This window comes from Peromyscus leucopus, chromosome 2, assembly GCF_004664715.2.
Source record: "Peromyscus leucopus breed LL Stock chromosome 2, UCI_PerLeu_2.1, whole genome shotgun sequence".
Classification (NCBI taxonomy): domain Eukaryota; kingdom Metazoa; phylum Chordata; class Mammalia; order Rodentia; family Cricetidae; genus Peromyscus; species Peromyscus leucopus.
Genome location: NC_051064.1, coordinates 116,668,863 through 116,684,569, shown reverse-complemented (window position 1 = coordinate 116,684,569; position 15,707 = coordinate 116,668,863). Strand labels below are relative to the sequence as shown.

The window sequence follows — 15,707 nt, the reverse complement described above, 5'->3', positions numbered from 1 at the left end:
TGGTAATACATGTGACAGGAGATACATATGTGATACGTGACAAAGAATCCCAGTGCCTCAGTAGCTGACCATATTGTCCCAGGGCCGTGGGGACTCCAGTACTTAATAGGAAGGGAGGGAAGCAGGATCCATCTTTGTCTGCCTCAGTCTGTACTCAGGCCCCATCATGGTACTGAAACTCAAACAGAAATGTGATGAGCTCTTACATTACATGATGGGGCCTTCAGATATTTTCTCTGACTCAAAGGCAAAACCCAGGGAGAAAGGAAGAGAGAGAGAGGAGAGAGAGAGAGAGCTCTAGGTGGTGCTGGTACAATGGCAGATACACAGGACTTCAGTGCAGTTTGTTCATGGGCTTGAACTTCATTATAGGCAGGCCTAGCTTTAAGAAAACTCGGTCCCACCACCAGGGTTGACACAGGAAAGAAACAATGGGGCAGTTGTCCATACTACAAAAGGATCCTCCACTTTACAAAATGACTTGCAGGGGCTATTTCTTTAAAAGATGAAGGAGAAGGATTTGCTTTACAGAAATTTCATGTACAGCTTTTAGAGGGGGCACTCACGTTGCATTAAACCAACCTACCACGTACACACGTGGGGCCTGCAGTTGCGTGGTGGGAACGTTCTTAAAGTTGGGCTGAGCAAATTGGCATGCTCAGGTCTCGAGCCAGGGCCTCACCTCTGACTGGATTCCTTGCCCTAGCAGCAGGTTGCGTCTTGGGTTGTATCATGGCCCAGAGTTTCCACCAACAACTTGTTAGGCAGAATCCCAAATGGAGTATTTATGGGACAGTTTGTACTCCATTTGGAAGTCCAGACCGTCAGCCAACAGACATCTTGCAACAGGAAGCTTCCAGGGAAAAGCCCATGGGCTGCATAACCCCAGCACCAACATGCAATGCATCAGCACAGTATCATTTACTCCCCTGCACGAACAGTGATGTGCAGGAGGTGAAACCCAATGCTCCAAACACTCTTGCTTTGCTTCACTCTATTGTCACTTTCCCTTTCTGTGCCTGCACACAGCCCAACAGAGCATGCTCCAGGCTGCTGACTCGGTCCTCACAGCTGTGGGATAGGAAGCAAGTCTCAGTGGGGAGAAAGCAGAGCTCCGATTTCCCGGAGCAAGAAGGGCTGTTGGGTTTTCTGGCCCAGCTAGTTGAGAGCAGGCTGTCTGTTCACTGGCCATCTTTTCCAACCAGGCCCTGAAGAAGGCACCTCGAGGCTTGACTCTCCGGAGCAGCTGGCAAGCTGGATGAATCAACATGGACCTGGGTGAAGATGGGGCTCAAGAAATGGGCAGCTCTTGGGTACCTATATATTTGAACAGAAGCTGCCACAAAAGCCACCCCAGCCAGCTCGGGATGGGCTAAAGGCAAGGCAGAGGCTGCTGGATGCCTCAGGTAATGGGTGACAACCCCGGATCTTGTCCAAAACAAGGCTCACAAACTCTAGACCAAAAACAGTGACACTTGAGCCTCTAAGTGGGAAGTCTTGGGGATTGGAAAAGGGAGAAGACTGTGCCATCTTCAGATAAAGTACCTACTACTTCACTCCATTTTCCTCGTCTGTTTCCAGGCAGGAAACAGAAACACCAGCCCAGGATCAGTTGGGACTTCCCAAAGTTCAGACTATAAGGGAAGTTCATCAAGTACATTGCCCTGCTTCTCATCCCAACTGCCCTGAGGCCCAGCAACCCAGGGGCCTAAGGGTCCCTGCCTGCTGGTCCTGGGCAGCCCCAGACACATCACCGGGGGCCAGCCCCATCGGTGGCAGGCAGCAGGGCAGGGTGGAGGCTGCGGGCAGTGTGCTTGGGTGTTGGCTCTTCTGTATAACTGTCCGGGCTGGCTGCTCCATCCAGAGAGCTACCACAGCTGGAGTTGGGGGAAAGCACATCCTGTAGAAGGTCTTCAGGGGGCATGCCACCCCCTGCCCCACCCCCACCAGCTCCCACCACAGGGTCCTTTCCAGGCTTGGCACGCTGGGTGCCTTCCTCCTCCTGGTCATTGAGCAACTTGGCCAGGAAATTTATGTACTTCATGGCGAGGCGAAGGATCTCATTCTTGCTTAGCTTCTTGTCGGGTGGATGGGTGGGGATCAGCTTTCGGAGCTCAGCAAATGCCCCATTCACATTTTGCTGCCGCCATCGCTCCCGGCTGTTGGTGAAGATGCGCCGCACTACTTTGGTGTGAGGACCTGAAGATGGAAGGACATATGTTAAAAGCAGGAAGAGACCTTCAAAGGGCTCCTCTACTGAGAAGCTCATCCTAGAAGTCCAGTTGATACATCATCTCTGAGATCTACATCCCTCTAGCCCTAACTAATTAACCTCACAATCCTATTCTCTTCCTCCCCATCACCTTCCATGAACATCTGTCTGTTCTGGGCTCCTCCTATGGGCTGTGTAGCATTTAATATTTCTTTTCTTTTTTCTTCATTTTGGTTTTTGGGACAGGGTCTCACTATGTATCTCTGGCTGTCCTGAAACTCGCTCTGTAGACCAGGCTGACCTCAAATTCACAGAGATCTGCCTGCCTCTGCCTCCCATGTGCTGGGATTAAAGGTGTGTGCAACTATGCCCAGCTAGATGAGAGCCATATTTCATTCAGTCACTTAGGCCAAGAGACCTTAGACACTAAAAGAAGATGATTGAAGCCAGACTATCTGGGTTCAATTCCTGACCAGAACTCACTGCCACAACCTCCTCATCTGCACATTGGGAACCTTGCTGGTAATTCAGATCACAGATGGTTTCCATGGCTGATACATCATCACACAGGTAAAGCCCTACAATAACCGCTTCTGCTCCTGTCTTCACTAAGTGAGAGATAGCTCTTACTGTCTGTTCGCCAGGTTTTCACTAACAACCAGCACCACGGTAGGCATTAAGTAGGGTGGATTAAGACAGGCAGGGCTCTCTACCCTTGAGGAGTTTACATTTTTAATGAAGATGGAGGGTGAAGAACAAGGAACAAACAAACTAAAAACACAACAAAAGGGCGGCCGGGCCAGTAAAAGATGCAAAGAAGCTACTCTACTCAGCTAAGGTGCCTAGCAAAGCATTTATTCTAAAAAGCAAACAAAATTCCAGGTTGCAGCAAAGCCATCCAGACGTAGGAAAGGACGAAGAATCTCCAAGTGGATGGAATGAGACGCACAAAGGCGCGGAGGTAGAAACCTGGCTGGTGTCAGCCTGGCTGGAGTAATAGGTATAAGAGAAGAGGAGGCAGGTCCCTGTCTCCTAAGTCCCTAAGTAAGAAGGGCGTAAATTCAGTTATAGGGGACACAGGAGCACCAAGTGAAGGCTTAGTATATGTTTCCTAAGTGGCATATCATAGTGGCAGGTAGTAGATTTCGGGGCGCGGGGGAAGGGGAGCAGAAGGAAAAGGAAAAACCTCTAGGCACTCAACCCCAGGAAAGGAATAGAAGACAACCATGCCAGCCATGCCTGAAGGATGGCCTCTGGCCCCAGTCATCATTGTCATGCTGATTCTAAGACTGCCAGACAGTAGGGGGCTGGAGAGATGGCTCTTCCAGAGGACCTGGGTTCAATTCCCAGCACCCACATGGAGGCTCACAGCTGTCTGTAACTCCAGTTCCAGGGGACTCGACACCCTCCCCAAGCATACATGAGGCAAAACACCAATGTGCATTTTAAAAGAAGACTTCCAGACAGCAAATGACCCCAATGCACATATGTACGCACAATACCCAAGGTGCGTCAAGTATTCCAGCATGACCTGGGGTTCTCAGAGTAGGGAAAACATGAGGTTCCACCAGTGTGGTAGCAGTCTTCCCTGCTACCACAAGCCATAGGCCCTGACAATCTTCAGGAAGTTTGGTGTACAGAAGGGATAGCCCAGCCTGGGGGTCCTACTTATCCTCTTCCAGTAACCACTAGATCCAGAGCTCAGATTGGAAACTTGGGGAGAGGGAAGAAGGGAGGGAAGGGCATCTGAACCCACTGGTCACTTTAGGGCCAAGGATGGAGGCAGTGCTCAGTCTGGGACATACTTGACCAAGTAGATGCCTGATGTTTGGTGGTCCCTTTATCTCATTTGCATGTACCTGTACCCCCACTCTGTTTTCCCCCAACAGTTTCCTCAGCCCTTGCCTTGCCTGCAGTTCCCTGAAGCTTTTTGAGGGTCAAATATAGACTGGGAAAAAAATCACAAACCTACAGGGCAGACCTACACTGAACTGCCTCAGAAAAGCAGTTTGGTAACCCCAGACCTCTAGACCAAAGAGGGGGTCTCCCCGCTGTGACATAGGAGGACCAGTCTTTTGTGCATCATGGCTAATGCTCGTGAGCTGGTGGAAGCTCCTAGGTGGACAGGGGGCATTATAAGCGTCATCACAGTGAGAGACAGACAGACTCGAGAGGGTGAGGATGAATCCAGAACTTATTCCAAAGTTGAAGGTCAGTGCTATAATTAAGGTCTAGGCTCTATGGTTCTGAGCAGGCTGCTTAACCTCTCTGAGAGTCAATTTCTTCATCTGTGAAATAGAAGCAAAATTGACTGCATGGATTTGTGTTGGGAATTACATGAAGACCAAGTATACAAAAAAAGTCTGATACATGCAGTAGGTGTCCAACAAATGGCAGCAATGAATGATAGCTGTGACCACCTCACTTCATATCCCTAGGGTGACTGATAGCTGTTAGCAATGTGTTGGTGCTGTGAGTCAAGCTGGGGGTGAGACGCATGGAACTCCTGTGTTGAGGAGACCCCAGTGTTGGGTGGACACAACTTCACAGTCCCTGACAGCTTTTGGACAAACAGAAAGAGAGAGGGGAGTCAGGAGCACCTACATCAGGTTCTGTCTCATCCAGAAGCACCCATCAGACAACCTTGCTTTTTATTCTGTAAGTCAGTATCCTGGGCTGTTGTGGGTTCTAGTGTCTCTCTTCTGTATTGTCAGACTTTAGCCCTTCACTTTCTAGAACCTTCTCTAGAAGCTCAAGTTCTACCACATACACCCTCTACAGGCTCCCAGCCTCCATCCCAGCTCTCCTCCAGCCTCAGCACACTTCCTGCCGGGGCTCCAGACAGACAGCAGCACTGAGAATTCCACCATTAGCCTGAGTCCCTCAGTCCACTTTCCTGCCCTGGTACCATCAGGTCAACCTGGGGAGGAGTGGGCGGGTCTCCAAATCTCTACTCCACTCCAAGTCAAAGAGTATTCAGAGAGTCCCCAGCAGTGCTGAGTCCCTCTGGTTATATATATTCCACAGCACAGTCAGCCATCCTTGGTCTCAGCCCAGAACGTGGAAGAGAGACAGAAGGGTCCCATAATAGACAGACCTGGGAAGAAACTCTTAAAAGGCACAACTCCAGCCAGAGATTCCACAGTGGATTTGACATGCAGTTCAGGGACTTCCTGCAGATTAGGAATTGGAGCTGGGGACCTGAAGTGTGTCTAGCCTCCCTGGATCCTTGACAAAGTGTAGGGATCAAGCCTAGAGTGGGAACTACATGTGACGACGGACTCTACAGATTTGGTTTAAGTGCTAGTCCTAATTCAGCTCCAGGGTGCAGAGTTCTGGCAGTTTGGGGTTCCAGGGTGGCCTTCTCACCTCTGTGAAATATCTGCATTGTCCCTACGCTCCTACTCAGATGGCTCTAACCAGGGTGAAAGATGAGTGTAGACTCACCATCGGTAATCTCCATCTCATATGGGGAGGGCCTCCTCTTCACCCGGTTGTTGTTGGTAAACATGGGGAAGGCATCCGGCTCCCCGAAGAACCCACTGTGGAAAGAGCAGGTGGATAACAACGGGGTTGAAGATAAAAAGGCTCCTTAATGTATTCTCCCTGAATGTCTTGAGTCCCCCTCCTCCTAAGGTAGCTCTGTTCCCTGCATACTTACAAACATACACAGAAGCAAAGCGAGTGAACACATGGAACAAAGCATGAATGTTGAAAGTGTGTGTGTCCGCGAGCGAACACACACACACACACACACACACACACACACACACACACACACACACACACACTGGAGTGATGATAGGCAGCTCCAACACCACACAGCTCTCCTAGTGTCTCCTGCAATCAATCTCACTCCCCATCACCGCCCCCCATCCCTCCTGGATGGAGCACAGATTGAAAACACTAGCTCGATAACTCGCCCCAGCGCTCGCCGGCTGCTCTGCCACTGCGCCTTCTCCTAGAATTCCTTCCCTTCGCCTGCCTTTCGTTCTGCCTGCCTCTCATCCGCCCTCACCACAGGGGGCCAGCAAGGAAGCCGGTGTCCTCACACCAATTATACCCGGGTGGCCCCAACAACGCAGTTAACTGCGTTAACGGGCGGGCGAAAGGGCTAGGCTCGGCGGATGGCAGTGTTGCTCACCGCATCCCAGCAGAGGTTGAGAAAAGCTGCCCTCAGCAACCGCCCTCGTAGATTCATCTTCGCCGCAGCTTCCAGAAGTCACCTTTGCAGCAAACCCCGCCTCTGCTGCAGAGGGTCATTCACACACTGGCCTGGAACTCATACTCAAAGAATCCCTCCTACCTAACACGGTTCTCAGCAACCTCCCACTGCTTCTCACACCCACCCACACGCCTGCATCCTCAAAGGAGCAGGCAAGCACCCGGGGTTTAGACACAACTGTGTGCTCCCTGAAGTCTCATCGGTCCTTGCCGGCCAGTCTGTCTCACTGGGGGCCCCTTTCCCACTAGTTCCGGGGATAGGGGGGACTCTAGCCACTGCGCCCTTTCGTCCCGGAGTCTTTAGCCACCTCCGTTCTCCCTGGGCCCCGCCTGGACCCGGAACGTAGCAGAGGACCAGGCCGCTCACCTGCCGAGCGAGGCCAGCGGCTGGCTGAGGCTGTACAGCAGCGCTCGGCCAGGGCCGGCGGGGGCTGCCAACGCGGGCGGGCTCAGCTGCACCATGCGGCCGTCTCCAGGCAGCTCTGCCGGGGCCGAAGCGGGCGCGGGCGCTGGGGCGGGTCCCGGAGGTCTGCACAGCTCGGTGGTGGGCACTCGATGGCGAGCTTCGGCTGCAACCGCGTCGCGGCTCTTTAAGTCCCTCACGGCACCGCCCCCACTGGCGGGGCCGCCCCCCGCGCTGCTGCGCCCGCCTAGTTCGATGACCGGGGGCTCCGCCGGGCTGCGCGGCTTGTCTCCTTGGCGACGCCGTTGAGCAGGACTAGGTGCGGGGGGGCCATGCGGGCCTCCGCCGCGTCCTGTCCCTCTAGCTGCGGGTCACTGCGTGCCGCCTCGCTCGGCGGCCGCTCCGTCATCCTGTAACAGGGTAAGGGGCAGAGAGGAGATCACGCACTGAGATGGGAAAAGCGGACAAACTCAGCGCCACGTGGACACACACCTCCACCCTGGTGGCGTGAAGGGCCTGCGGGCCTGGGGCGGGAGCGGAGTGGTGGTGTCTCTAAATTGGGAGAAGACGGTTGGGTAAGCCGGAGATACGCAGGGTCCAAGGGTAGGAACAGAGCTGGAGAAAGATGACTGAAACATTGGAAGAAAAGGAATACAGCCAGCGAAACAAAATCGAAGGGAAAGGAGGAAGGAAATGCACGGAGAAAGAAAGATCACCCAGTCCCTCCTTCTTAGGCCACAGGGGAAGGGGAGGGGACAAATCCCCTGCGCGAGCGTATCCTTCCCGCCCCCCTTTTAGTTTTGGCGGGGAATCTATCGGGGCCGAACAAGGTGCTTTAGCAACCTTTCCCGATCTGCTGCTACACACATGCACCACACATAAACACACCTAGAAACATTTTGGTGATGGAGTGGGGGTGTGGAGGCTGCAAGAACTGGGCTCTGTTCATCGACGGATGTCAGAAGTATCCCAGAAAAGCCAGCCACCTTCACCAACAGTCTCCCTGCCAAGAGAGAGGTTGCCTACACTAAGTAAATCCATGCTGTACTCTGCAAGCAGCTACCCTACCACGGGAAAAGAAGTCAAGGAACGGAGCTGATCCTGGATTCCAGTAGAACTCTCCATGCTCAGCTCTTGGACCTTAGGTAAACCTAGCCCACTCTAAGACCAGGATCAGCCCCAGCTGATCCTGATGCCGGCCCTACCATCCTGCACACTCCACCCCATTCTGCTCAGCTGGACTCAAAAGTGAAGGTAGGTCTGGAAGGGAAACCTGACGGAGACACCAGGAACCCAGGCAGGGAAAATACTCCTGAAGCCAGTAGGATCTGGGCTCCTCTCCTGACGAAGATCAAGAAGGCCCTTGCATTCTTCTAATGAAGCCCCACGTGCACACACCGTGGTGTTCTCCATAACATGGAACTCAGCTCTCACCGTACATTATCTTCTCATATAAATTCTGGAGCCCAAAAACTTCCTAGGCTCTAACCACACCTCTGAGATGAGCCCAGCCACTCATTTCCTAACAGTGTGAGGATTCTTGCATCACCTAGCTTCATTCAGATGGCACCTGGCCCAGCAACAGACCAGACACAAAATCTCTTAAGACTCGGGATCCCAAGTTGGAGGTACTTGTGGGTTGCTTTAATTTTACAAATAAAAATGCAACGAACTCACCAGATGTGGTGGCACATGCTTATAGCCCCAGCATCAAGAAGCGTGCTAAAGAATCCTGAATTTCGCCGGGCAGTGGTGGCACACACCTTTAATCCCAGCACTCAGAAGGCAGAGGCAGGCGGATCTCTGTGAGTTCGAGGCCAGCCTGGTCTACAAAGCAAGTTCCAGGAAAGGCTCCAAAGCTACACGGAGAAACCCTGTCTCAAAAAAACAAAAACAAACAAACAAACAAACAAACAAACAAAAATCCTGAATTTCAGGTTAGCCTAGGCTACACATGAGCCTATCTCCTCAATGTGTACATTTATGGATATATGTGCATATGCACATATACAGACAAAAACATGTATATTACTACCTTGGCAGGCTTTATAAATTGTTCAAACTAAGATTTCTGCTCCCAGGATTAGCTAATTGGGCTAAGTTTATTTCATTTTAATTTTTGTTACATTTACTTGTGTGTGAGGGTGCACATGCCACAGCCACTAATGTGGAACTCCGAGTACAGTTTTCAAGAGGCTGTTCTCTCCTAGGCTTGAGAGCAAAGCCCTGACCCACTGAGTTATCTCACTGGCCCAAACTGGGGGATTTTAAAACAGAAATAAATACAAAAATGTCCAAGTCAGTTCCAAACAAGAATCCAGCTAATCAGTGGTGTCATACACGGAGCTCTCATTTGGCCACTGCAATGCTCTGGACCAGGGTTATCATAGGAACTGATCCCTCCTATTAAGGGAAGGAACTTGAACCTCCTTCAGCCTCCTCCAAAACGTAGGGACTGCAACTCAGGATACACGGGCTGTTTGTGGTTAGTTCAGTCTGGAAATAACACAATTCCCCAAGACTTGTTACCCACAAGTTGCAAAGCCAGTATGGTCCTGGGATGCTTCACTGAAATTGAGCTCATAATTGCAGTGTAGACAAGAGGTCTATACACAGAGAATACCAGAAGGATAGTGACCACCCTGGCTTCCCTCCCTTCTGGTGAAGAGCACCCAAAGTAAACCAGCCCCTGGTGAAATATGCAAGCCAGAGGTGCTGGCCCCCTGCCTCACTGCCACCACCATCTGTGTGCTTTCAGTGACCAGGGCTTTAGTTCCAGCTTCTAATGACAAGCATCATGCACTGCACTAACTGAGCTCCCTGATTAATTCTGCTGCAATGGGGACAGAAGCTTCTTCCCAACAGCCAAAGGGAACACGTATTCCAGATGAGTTGACCCTGGCCCCCAGTGCCTCACCAGATGATATAAGTATCCCTATCTTCAAGGTTTCCAGTAGACCTCTCCATGCTCAGCTCTTGGACCTTGGGTAAACCTAGCCCACTCTAAGACGAGGATCACCCCCAGCAGCCCAGAGGTTAACACAGAATGGCTTTTATGCATTTGTTTTTAATTAAGGGAGAATGGAAAGGGAGAAAGCTCGGGACTAGACCAGAACTAGACTAGTGGAGCATTCGACCATTGCAACTCTTTGTGCTTCAGAGACCCAGGCTCCAGCCTCAAGCCCGATCTTCACCTCCTAGTTGCCCCAACCAACGCCAGCTAGCATGTGACAATGTGTTCCTGAATAAGGAGAAGGGACAGCTCCTTTCTGGGACACGCACTGCATCCTCCCCAGCAACTTCTAATACCCCAAATCCTAGCTCAGGATTTATTATTATTATTATTATTATTATTATTATTATTATTATTATTATTCCGGCCGCCTTAGACTTGGCCTCCCACCCCTCCATCGGCACTCATATGCGCAAGACACAGTGGAGAAACACAAAGCCTGCACCACAACCAAACGTGCCAGTGAACGACGACCCACTATCTCAGACACCACCGGAGTGGAGATGTGTTCCCCACAGCTTCCTAGGCCTCAGGCCTTAGCCGGGATGGCCTTGGCCTTTTTCCGGCCTGAGCTCCAAGCACAGCCCGCGCCACCCGGATGTAGCCACAACAAAGTTACGGTCCTAGTGAAATGTGCACGGAACCGGGACCATGGGAGCGGCCTGGAGGACATAATCCAACCAGCTGGTTTTATCCGAGGAGGCCGGAAAAAGGAAAGGGCCCTGCTGGAGACCTGAGGCAGCTAGTGGCAGTCAGATCCCGGGCTCTTAGCCTAGGTTGGTCCCCCACTCCCGCCCTCCAATGTTCTCAGTTCTGAGCCTCCCCCACCCCAGTCCGCAAACCTGAACACTGTTTCCACAGACATTGCCCGCCCCCACACCCCCGCAACTCAAAGACCCGGCCCGAAACTCACCTGGGGCATATTTAGAGAGACCGGCCCTTCTGGTTAGGACCTCCACTCCTCCGATGGAGAGGGTCGAGGTAGGAACCCGGATCTGTGTTTTCCCCCCACTCTTGTTGAGAGGCCAGCAGTTACTTAGCTAGCGGTGAGGTCCTGCGCGGTCTGCCGCGCCCAAAGCGAGTTTCCAGGAAAGATGGGGGTGGAGAGAAAGAGGGAGGGCGAGAGAGAAAATGGGGGGTCAATGGCTGGGAATTACCTCGTGTGCCCCGCCAGCCCAAAGAATAGCAAACGTCTTTCCGCCTCCAACTTGCAGGTGTTTGGAGCCCCCCTCCCCCAAACACGTCCGATTAAAAAAAAAAAAAAATGAACCCTACACCTGACCAATCAGGAATAACTACTTAGTCCAACAACAACAGCCTCTCCAGGCAGGCTGCCCAGAACATTTTCGAACCCTCTAACGGGTCTGTTTGATTCAGTAATGGCCGAATTTGTTTTCTAAGCATGGATTCCTCTATGCGGGTTTTCTCGGCAAACTGAGCCCAGGCTCCTGCGGCCGCCACAGCGCGAAGGTGTAATTCCGTATATGACGCGAGGGGAGGGGGGGACTTGGTGGAAAAGACAAGACTCTTCAGGCTGTGGTCGCCGGGTCAGAACCTGGGAGCTCCCAGCCGTTCCCTTCATGACCCCCATCTACAAACCTCCTGTCCAGAACGAAGGCAAAACCCGCTTCCAAATGCCCTATGTTTCCCTGTAGGGTTGAAGGGGAGAGGGTTGTAGCTGATTCAGTTGGGTTCCTTGTTTTCTTTCTACTGGCGGGGGGTGGGTTATAAAGGAGGGGATTTCTACACTGTTGCCCCCACCACCTTCACAAAACGATTTTCTGTATTTTTTCAGGGTTTCGATTGGCAGAAGGTGGAAGAAACGCTTATAATGTTTTGTAGAGAAAAACAGGGCAAAAGGGAATCGGATCAAAAGAACCCTGACGCTGCTTCCAAGTGAGGTAGCTGGATTTGGTTTGCTTTTGTCCGCCCCCCCCCCAACACCTCAGGTTTTTAAATTCGTTTTGCTTGAGTCGTCCACCTTCTAATGGCACGTCGAAGTCTTGGGTTAATTGCGAAGGCTCCTTCTCTCTGCTGTAGTGGAAGAGCAGGACTACCTCCTCCCAGGGTATCAATTCGGTGCGGGAGGTTTTCTTTCTCCTTTCTAATCCAAAGGAAGGAGGGGAGGGAAGAAGGGGGAGTCCACCCGTTCCCGGTGTTACTTGAGGTTAATGTTCGCTTTATGGCTGAACCTCTCCATTTTCTTTCCCTACCCCAAACCTGGCAACTTGGAAAACAGAGCTAGGGAGGGGCGACGACTGGGCTGCTTTGTTCGCCCTCCAAAGCAGCTGAAGGGACGAGCTGGCGAGCTTTTTGTTCGATTGTTTTAATTAAAATGGGGGTGTTAATAGTGATGGTGGTGGTAACGAAGGTATTATCACAGTAAAGAAGAAAACGCAATCCTTTCTTGTCCAGTTAGGGCGGCACTGACGCGGTCCTTCCAAGGAAAGCAGACTCCGAGGGAAGCCACCCGCTCGCTGGGGGTCTGACCCTGCCAGGATGGGGCAGGGACTGAGAAAATGTCTTCAGGGGTGATGCCGAGGACCCCCCACCCGTGGCACCAGACCTGGAAAGTGCGCCCATTGTCCTTCCCGGCCTCTCCCCCAACCGCCTCAGATGCACCCACGAAACTGACCAGAAATAGGCGAAACCTGGACGCTGGAAGACGCTGGCCTCGGTGAGCGCTGTTCAGCTTCCAGCGTGAAAGACCCCCCTCAAAACAGCGGACCCCCCCAACACCGAGGCACAGAGGGCCTCCGGACAAAGCTGTCGCTCACTGGGCTCTGTCTTCCCACCAGAGCCAACACTGGCTCCCGAATACATCATAATTTGGAATAAAATGTGAAATCCCGCTCCCCGCCCCCATGCGGACGCCCCCACCAGCGCCACGATCTCTCGCTCGCCCTCCCCCCACTCCCGCCCCCAGCGATTTGCAAACGCACCTCTAAAGGACACAGGCACACAGGCACAGGACTCTCGGTGGACAGGACCACACATGGTCCAGCCCCAGAGGAGGGAAGCAGATGAGCACAAGCCTGCTCTATCCCACAAGCCGGCACAGGCAGACCCGCACACTGTCCAACATGACACAGCGACATCAGTCACACGCAATCGCTCGCAGACACACAACCTCACAGGGTGAGGATCACACCCGCCCGGCATAACGAAGCCAGTCCAAGGCCACACACCACGACACAAGGACCGACCTTGTTGAGAAAAGAAACGGGTAATTTACACACAACGAATAAAACACAGAAGGGCCGAGGAGCGTCGGAATTCCCACACCCAAACTGCGCGGGCTTCACACTCCCGCACACGCCCTGTCGCCAAGAGCCCACGCGGAGAGCAGCCACCGCCGCCCGCCGCTCACGCACACACTCTCAACCCGGCCGCCCGCACACACAGCCCAGAAGCAATGAAAGTCGCCAGCGCCTTGCGCTTTTCTGTCTATTGCGCAAGGGGAAAGGGGGAAGGAAGGAAGAGAGTCTCCCCAGCGGGAGGGGCGGCAGAAGGCGGCGTGGAAAGTGCCCCCCCCCGCTCCGGGGGGAGCAGAACCCCGGGAGAGGGAGCCCAGGCTTCGGCGCGCACGGGGAAGGACCGTAGAAACGGACGGGCAATTCCGCGGGAGGTGGCTGTCGCTTGTCCCCGGGAAGAAGGCCGGGATGCTCACGTTTTTGCGCCCTGGGGTGCGCGCGTGGCCATGTTGGGCCTCCCCCGCCCGCGCCCAGCCGCGCGCTCTAATCCCGCTCCCGCCCGCGGCCTCGTTAGCACCGGCCGTGTGCGCCGCCGAGATAAGGCGCCGCCGCGGGCCCGCCCGCCCCAGATAAGCGCCTCGGCCATTATGGGCCAAATGATTCATTTTAATTTGGCAATTTCTCCGGAGGCAGCGGGGACGGGTTGCGGCGCTGGGCTGGCCCAGGAAAGCGCAGAGAGAGGGCTGAGCGTGCAGGCTGGGACCTGGCCGGTCCAGCCCCATTTCCCACCCCCCCACCCCCCACCCCCCCCCCCCCACCCCCCCCCCCCCACCCCCGGCCTCTCGGATTCCCGCTCCCCGCAAACAACAGCACTCGGTTCTCCGCCTTCCAGATGCTCCTTCAGCGGCTTTGGCCGCTGCTTTAGCTTCTTAAGACCACCGTGACTCCCGAACCATCACCTCCAACCTTCCCTTCTTCCTTCATTCTTTCTCTTGTGTCTTCGAAAGCAAATAGCCACGGTCTGTTTCTCTTATTCCCATACCCCACTCCCAGCTCCTCGATGACGGTCAGCGTTGGCCCCTGACCACTCTAAACTGGGGTTGCTCAAATCCAAGGGGGCTCTATGGGAAACAGAAAAGATGTCAATAGAGATATGAAAATGTCCCTTCGGCTTGGTTTCAGAAAGAAAGCAGAACCCACGAAGGCCCTCTCCCCACCCACCCCCTGCCGCCCTGTTGCCTAACACACGCTTTAATCTTAGTACTAAAGCAGATATTATTTAGTTTTCATTAAACATCCCTAGGAATAGGAAATACATTGGAGGTTGAGGACTTGCCTATCCTTTGCAAGACCAAGGATTCGATTCTGAGCACTGCAAAGATAAAATAACCAAGTACACAAATTAGTGAACTCTAAGTTGGTTCTTTTCTTTTTCTTTTTCTTTTGGTTTTTCAAGACAGGGTTTCTTGGTGTAGCCCTGGCTGTCCTAGACCTCACTCTGTAGATCAGGCTGGCCTCGAATTCAGAGATCCGCCTGGCTCTACCTCCGCAGTGCAGGCATGTGCCACCACCGCCAGGCTTTTATTTTTTTAAATTAGCATGCAATTAGATATCATTATGGCACCTTTGAACAAAGCGCGCTTTAGTAATACTCCTTCCCCTTGGTCTAGCTCACCCCCTAAACTGATGCTTTTATTATTCCCAATCCACAAGTGAGAAAATTGCATGGGGGGAGCTGTGGCAGGGCAGTACCAAAGTAACTCAATGTTAAATTTCCAGTGAGTGACAGAAGCCTGATGTGAAGGAAGTTTGGCACTGAAGCGCATAGGCTCAGCCCCTTGTAGAAGCCCAAATGGGTGGAAGAGTATCTGGGCTTATGTCTTCATAGTAGTGGAAACTGGAGGCTGTAATCCTAGTACACAGGAGGTAAAGACAATGAACCAGAAGATTAAGTCCATTCAACAATTTACGGGATCCTAGGCCAGCTTGGGCGACATGAGACCCTGTCTCAAAAAATAAGAACGCTGGCTGTGGTAGTGCATGCCTTTTAACCCCAGCAATTGGGATGCAGAGGCAGGTGGGTATCCATGAGTTCAAGGACAGCGTGGTCTACATAGAGAGTTCCAGATCAGTCATACCTACGTAGTGAGAACCTGCCTTGACAAGGAGGTGAGAAACAAAGGAAAAGTGTAAGAGCCAGTTAGGGAGGACCAAAGTGCAACAGTATCTTCAGGTTGCAATAGGACCCCTGCAGATGAACTCACAGCTGGGTTACCTGCACAAGTTCAAGCCAGAGTCTAGCACGAGACAAGACAGAAGCAGAGCATGAGGCCCCACCCCTAACTGAAGAGCTATTGACAATTGATGACTCTGGAGGAGGGGAGTCGTTTTTTAAGGGTGTGTTCCCTGGTGCATAGGCCATCCTCTAGTAGATGGCCCCAAACCCATGTGTTAATGGATCTCTGGATTAACAACAACAAAAAAAAATGTATGTGTATGAGTGTTTTGCCTGTATGAATGTCTGTGTACTGTGTCCAGAGACCAGAAAGGGGGGTTGGCTTCCCGGGAACAGGAGTTAAAAGTATTTGTGAGCCAGCATGTAGGCACTGGAAATTAAATCCCGGTCCTCTGGAAGAGCAGCCAGTGCTCTTAACCACTGAG

General features: G+C 52.6%; 1 protein-coding gene and 1 long non-coding RNA gene across 2 annotated transcripts; one reads left to right on the top strand and one right to left on the bottom strand.

Moving 5' to 3' along the window:
- Positions 1–343: 343 nt before the first annotated feature.
- Tal1 (TAL bHLH transcription factor 1, erythroid differentiation factor) lies at positions 344–12,273 on the bottom strand. Its single transcript, XM_037202832.1, is given in 6 exon segments — positions 344–2,199; positions 5,660–5,754; positions 6,804–7,113; positions 7,116–7,249; positions 10,766–10,915; positions 11,834–12,273. Coding segments are annotated over 4 exon segments (987 nt in total). The 5' UTR covers position 7,249; positions 10,766–10,915; positions 11,834–12,273; the 3' UTR covers positions 344–1,750.
- LOC119087439 lies at positions 11,090–12,353 on the top strand. The gene is made up of 3 exons (XR_005090890.1): positions 11,090–11,322; positions 11,648–11,753; positions 12,268–12,353. It is a non-coding gene; the product is annotated as an uncharacterized LOC119087439 (long non-coding RNA).
- The last annotated feature ends 3,354 nt before the right edge of the window (positions 12,354–15,707 follow it).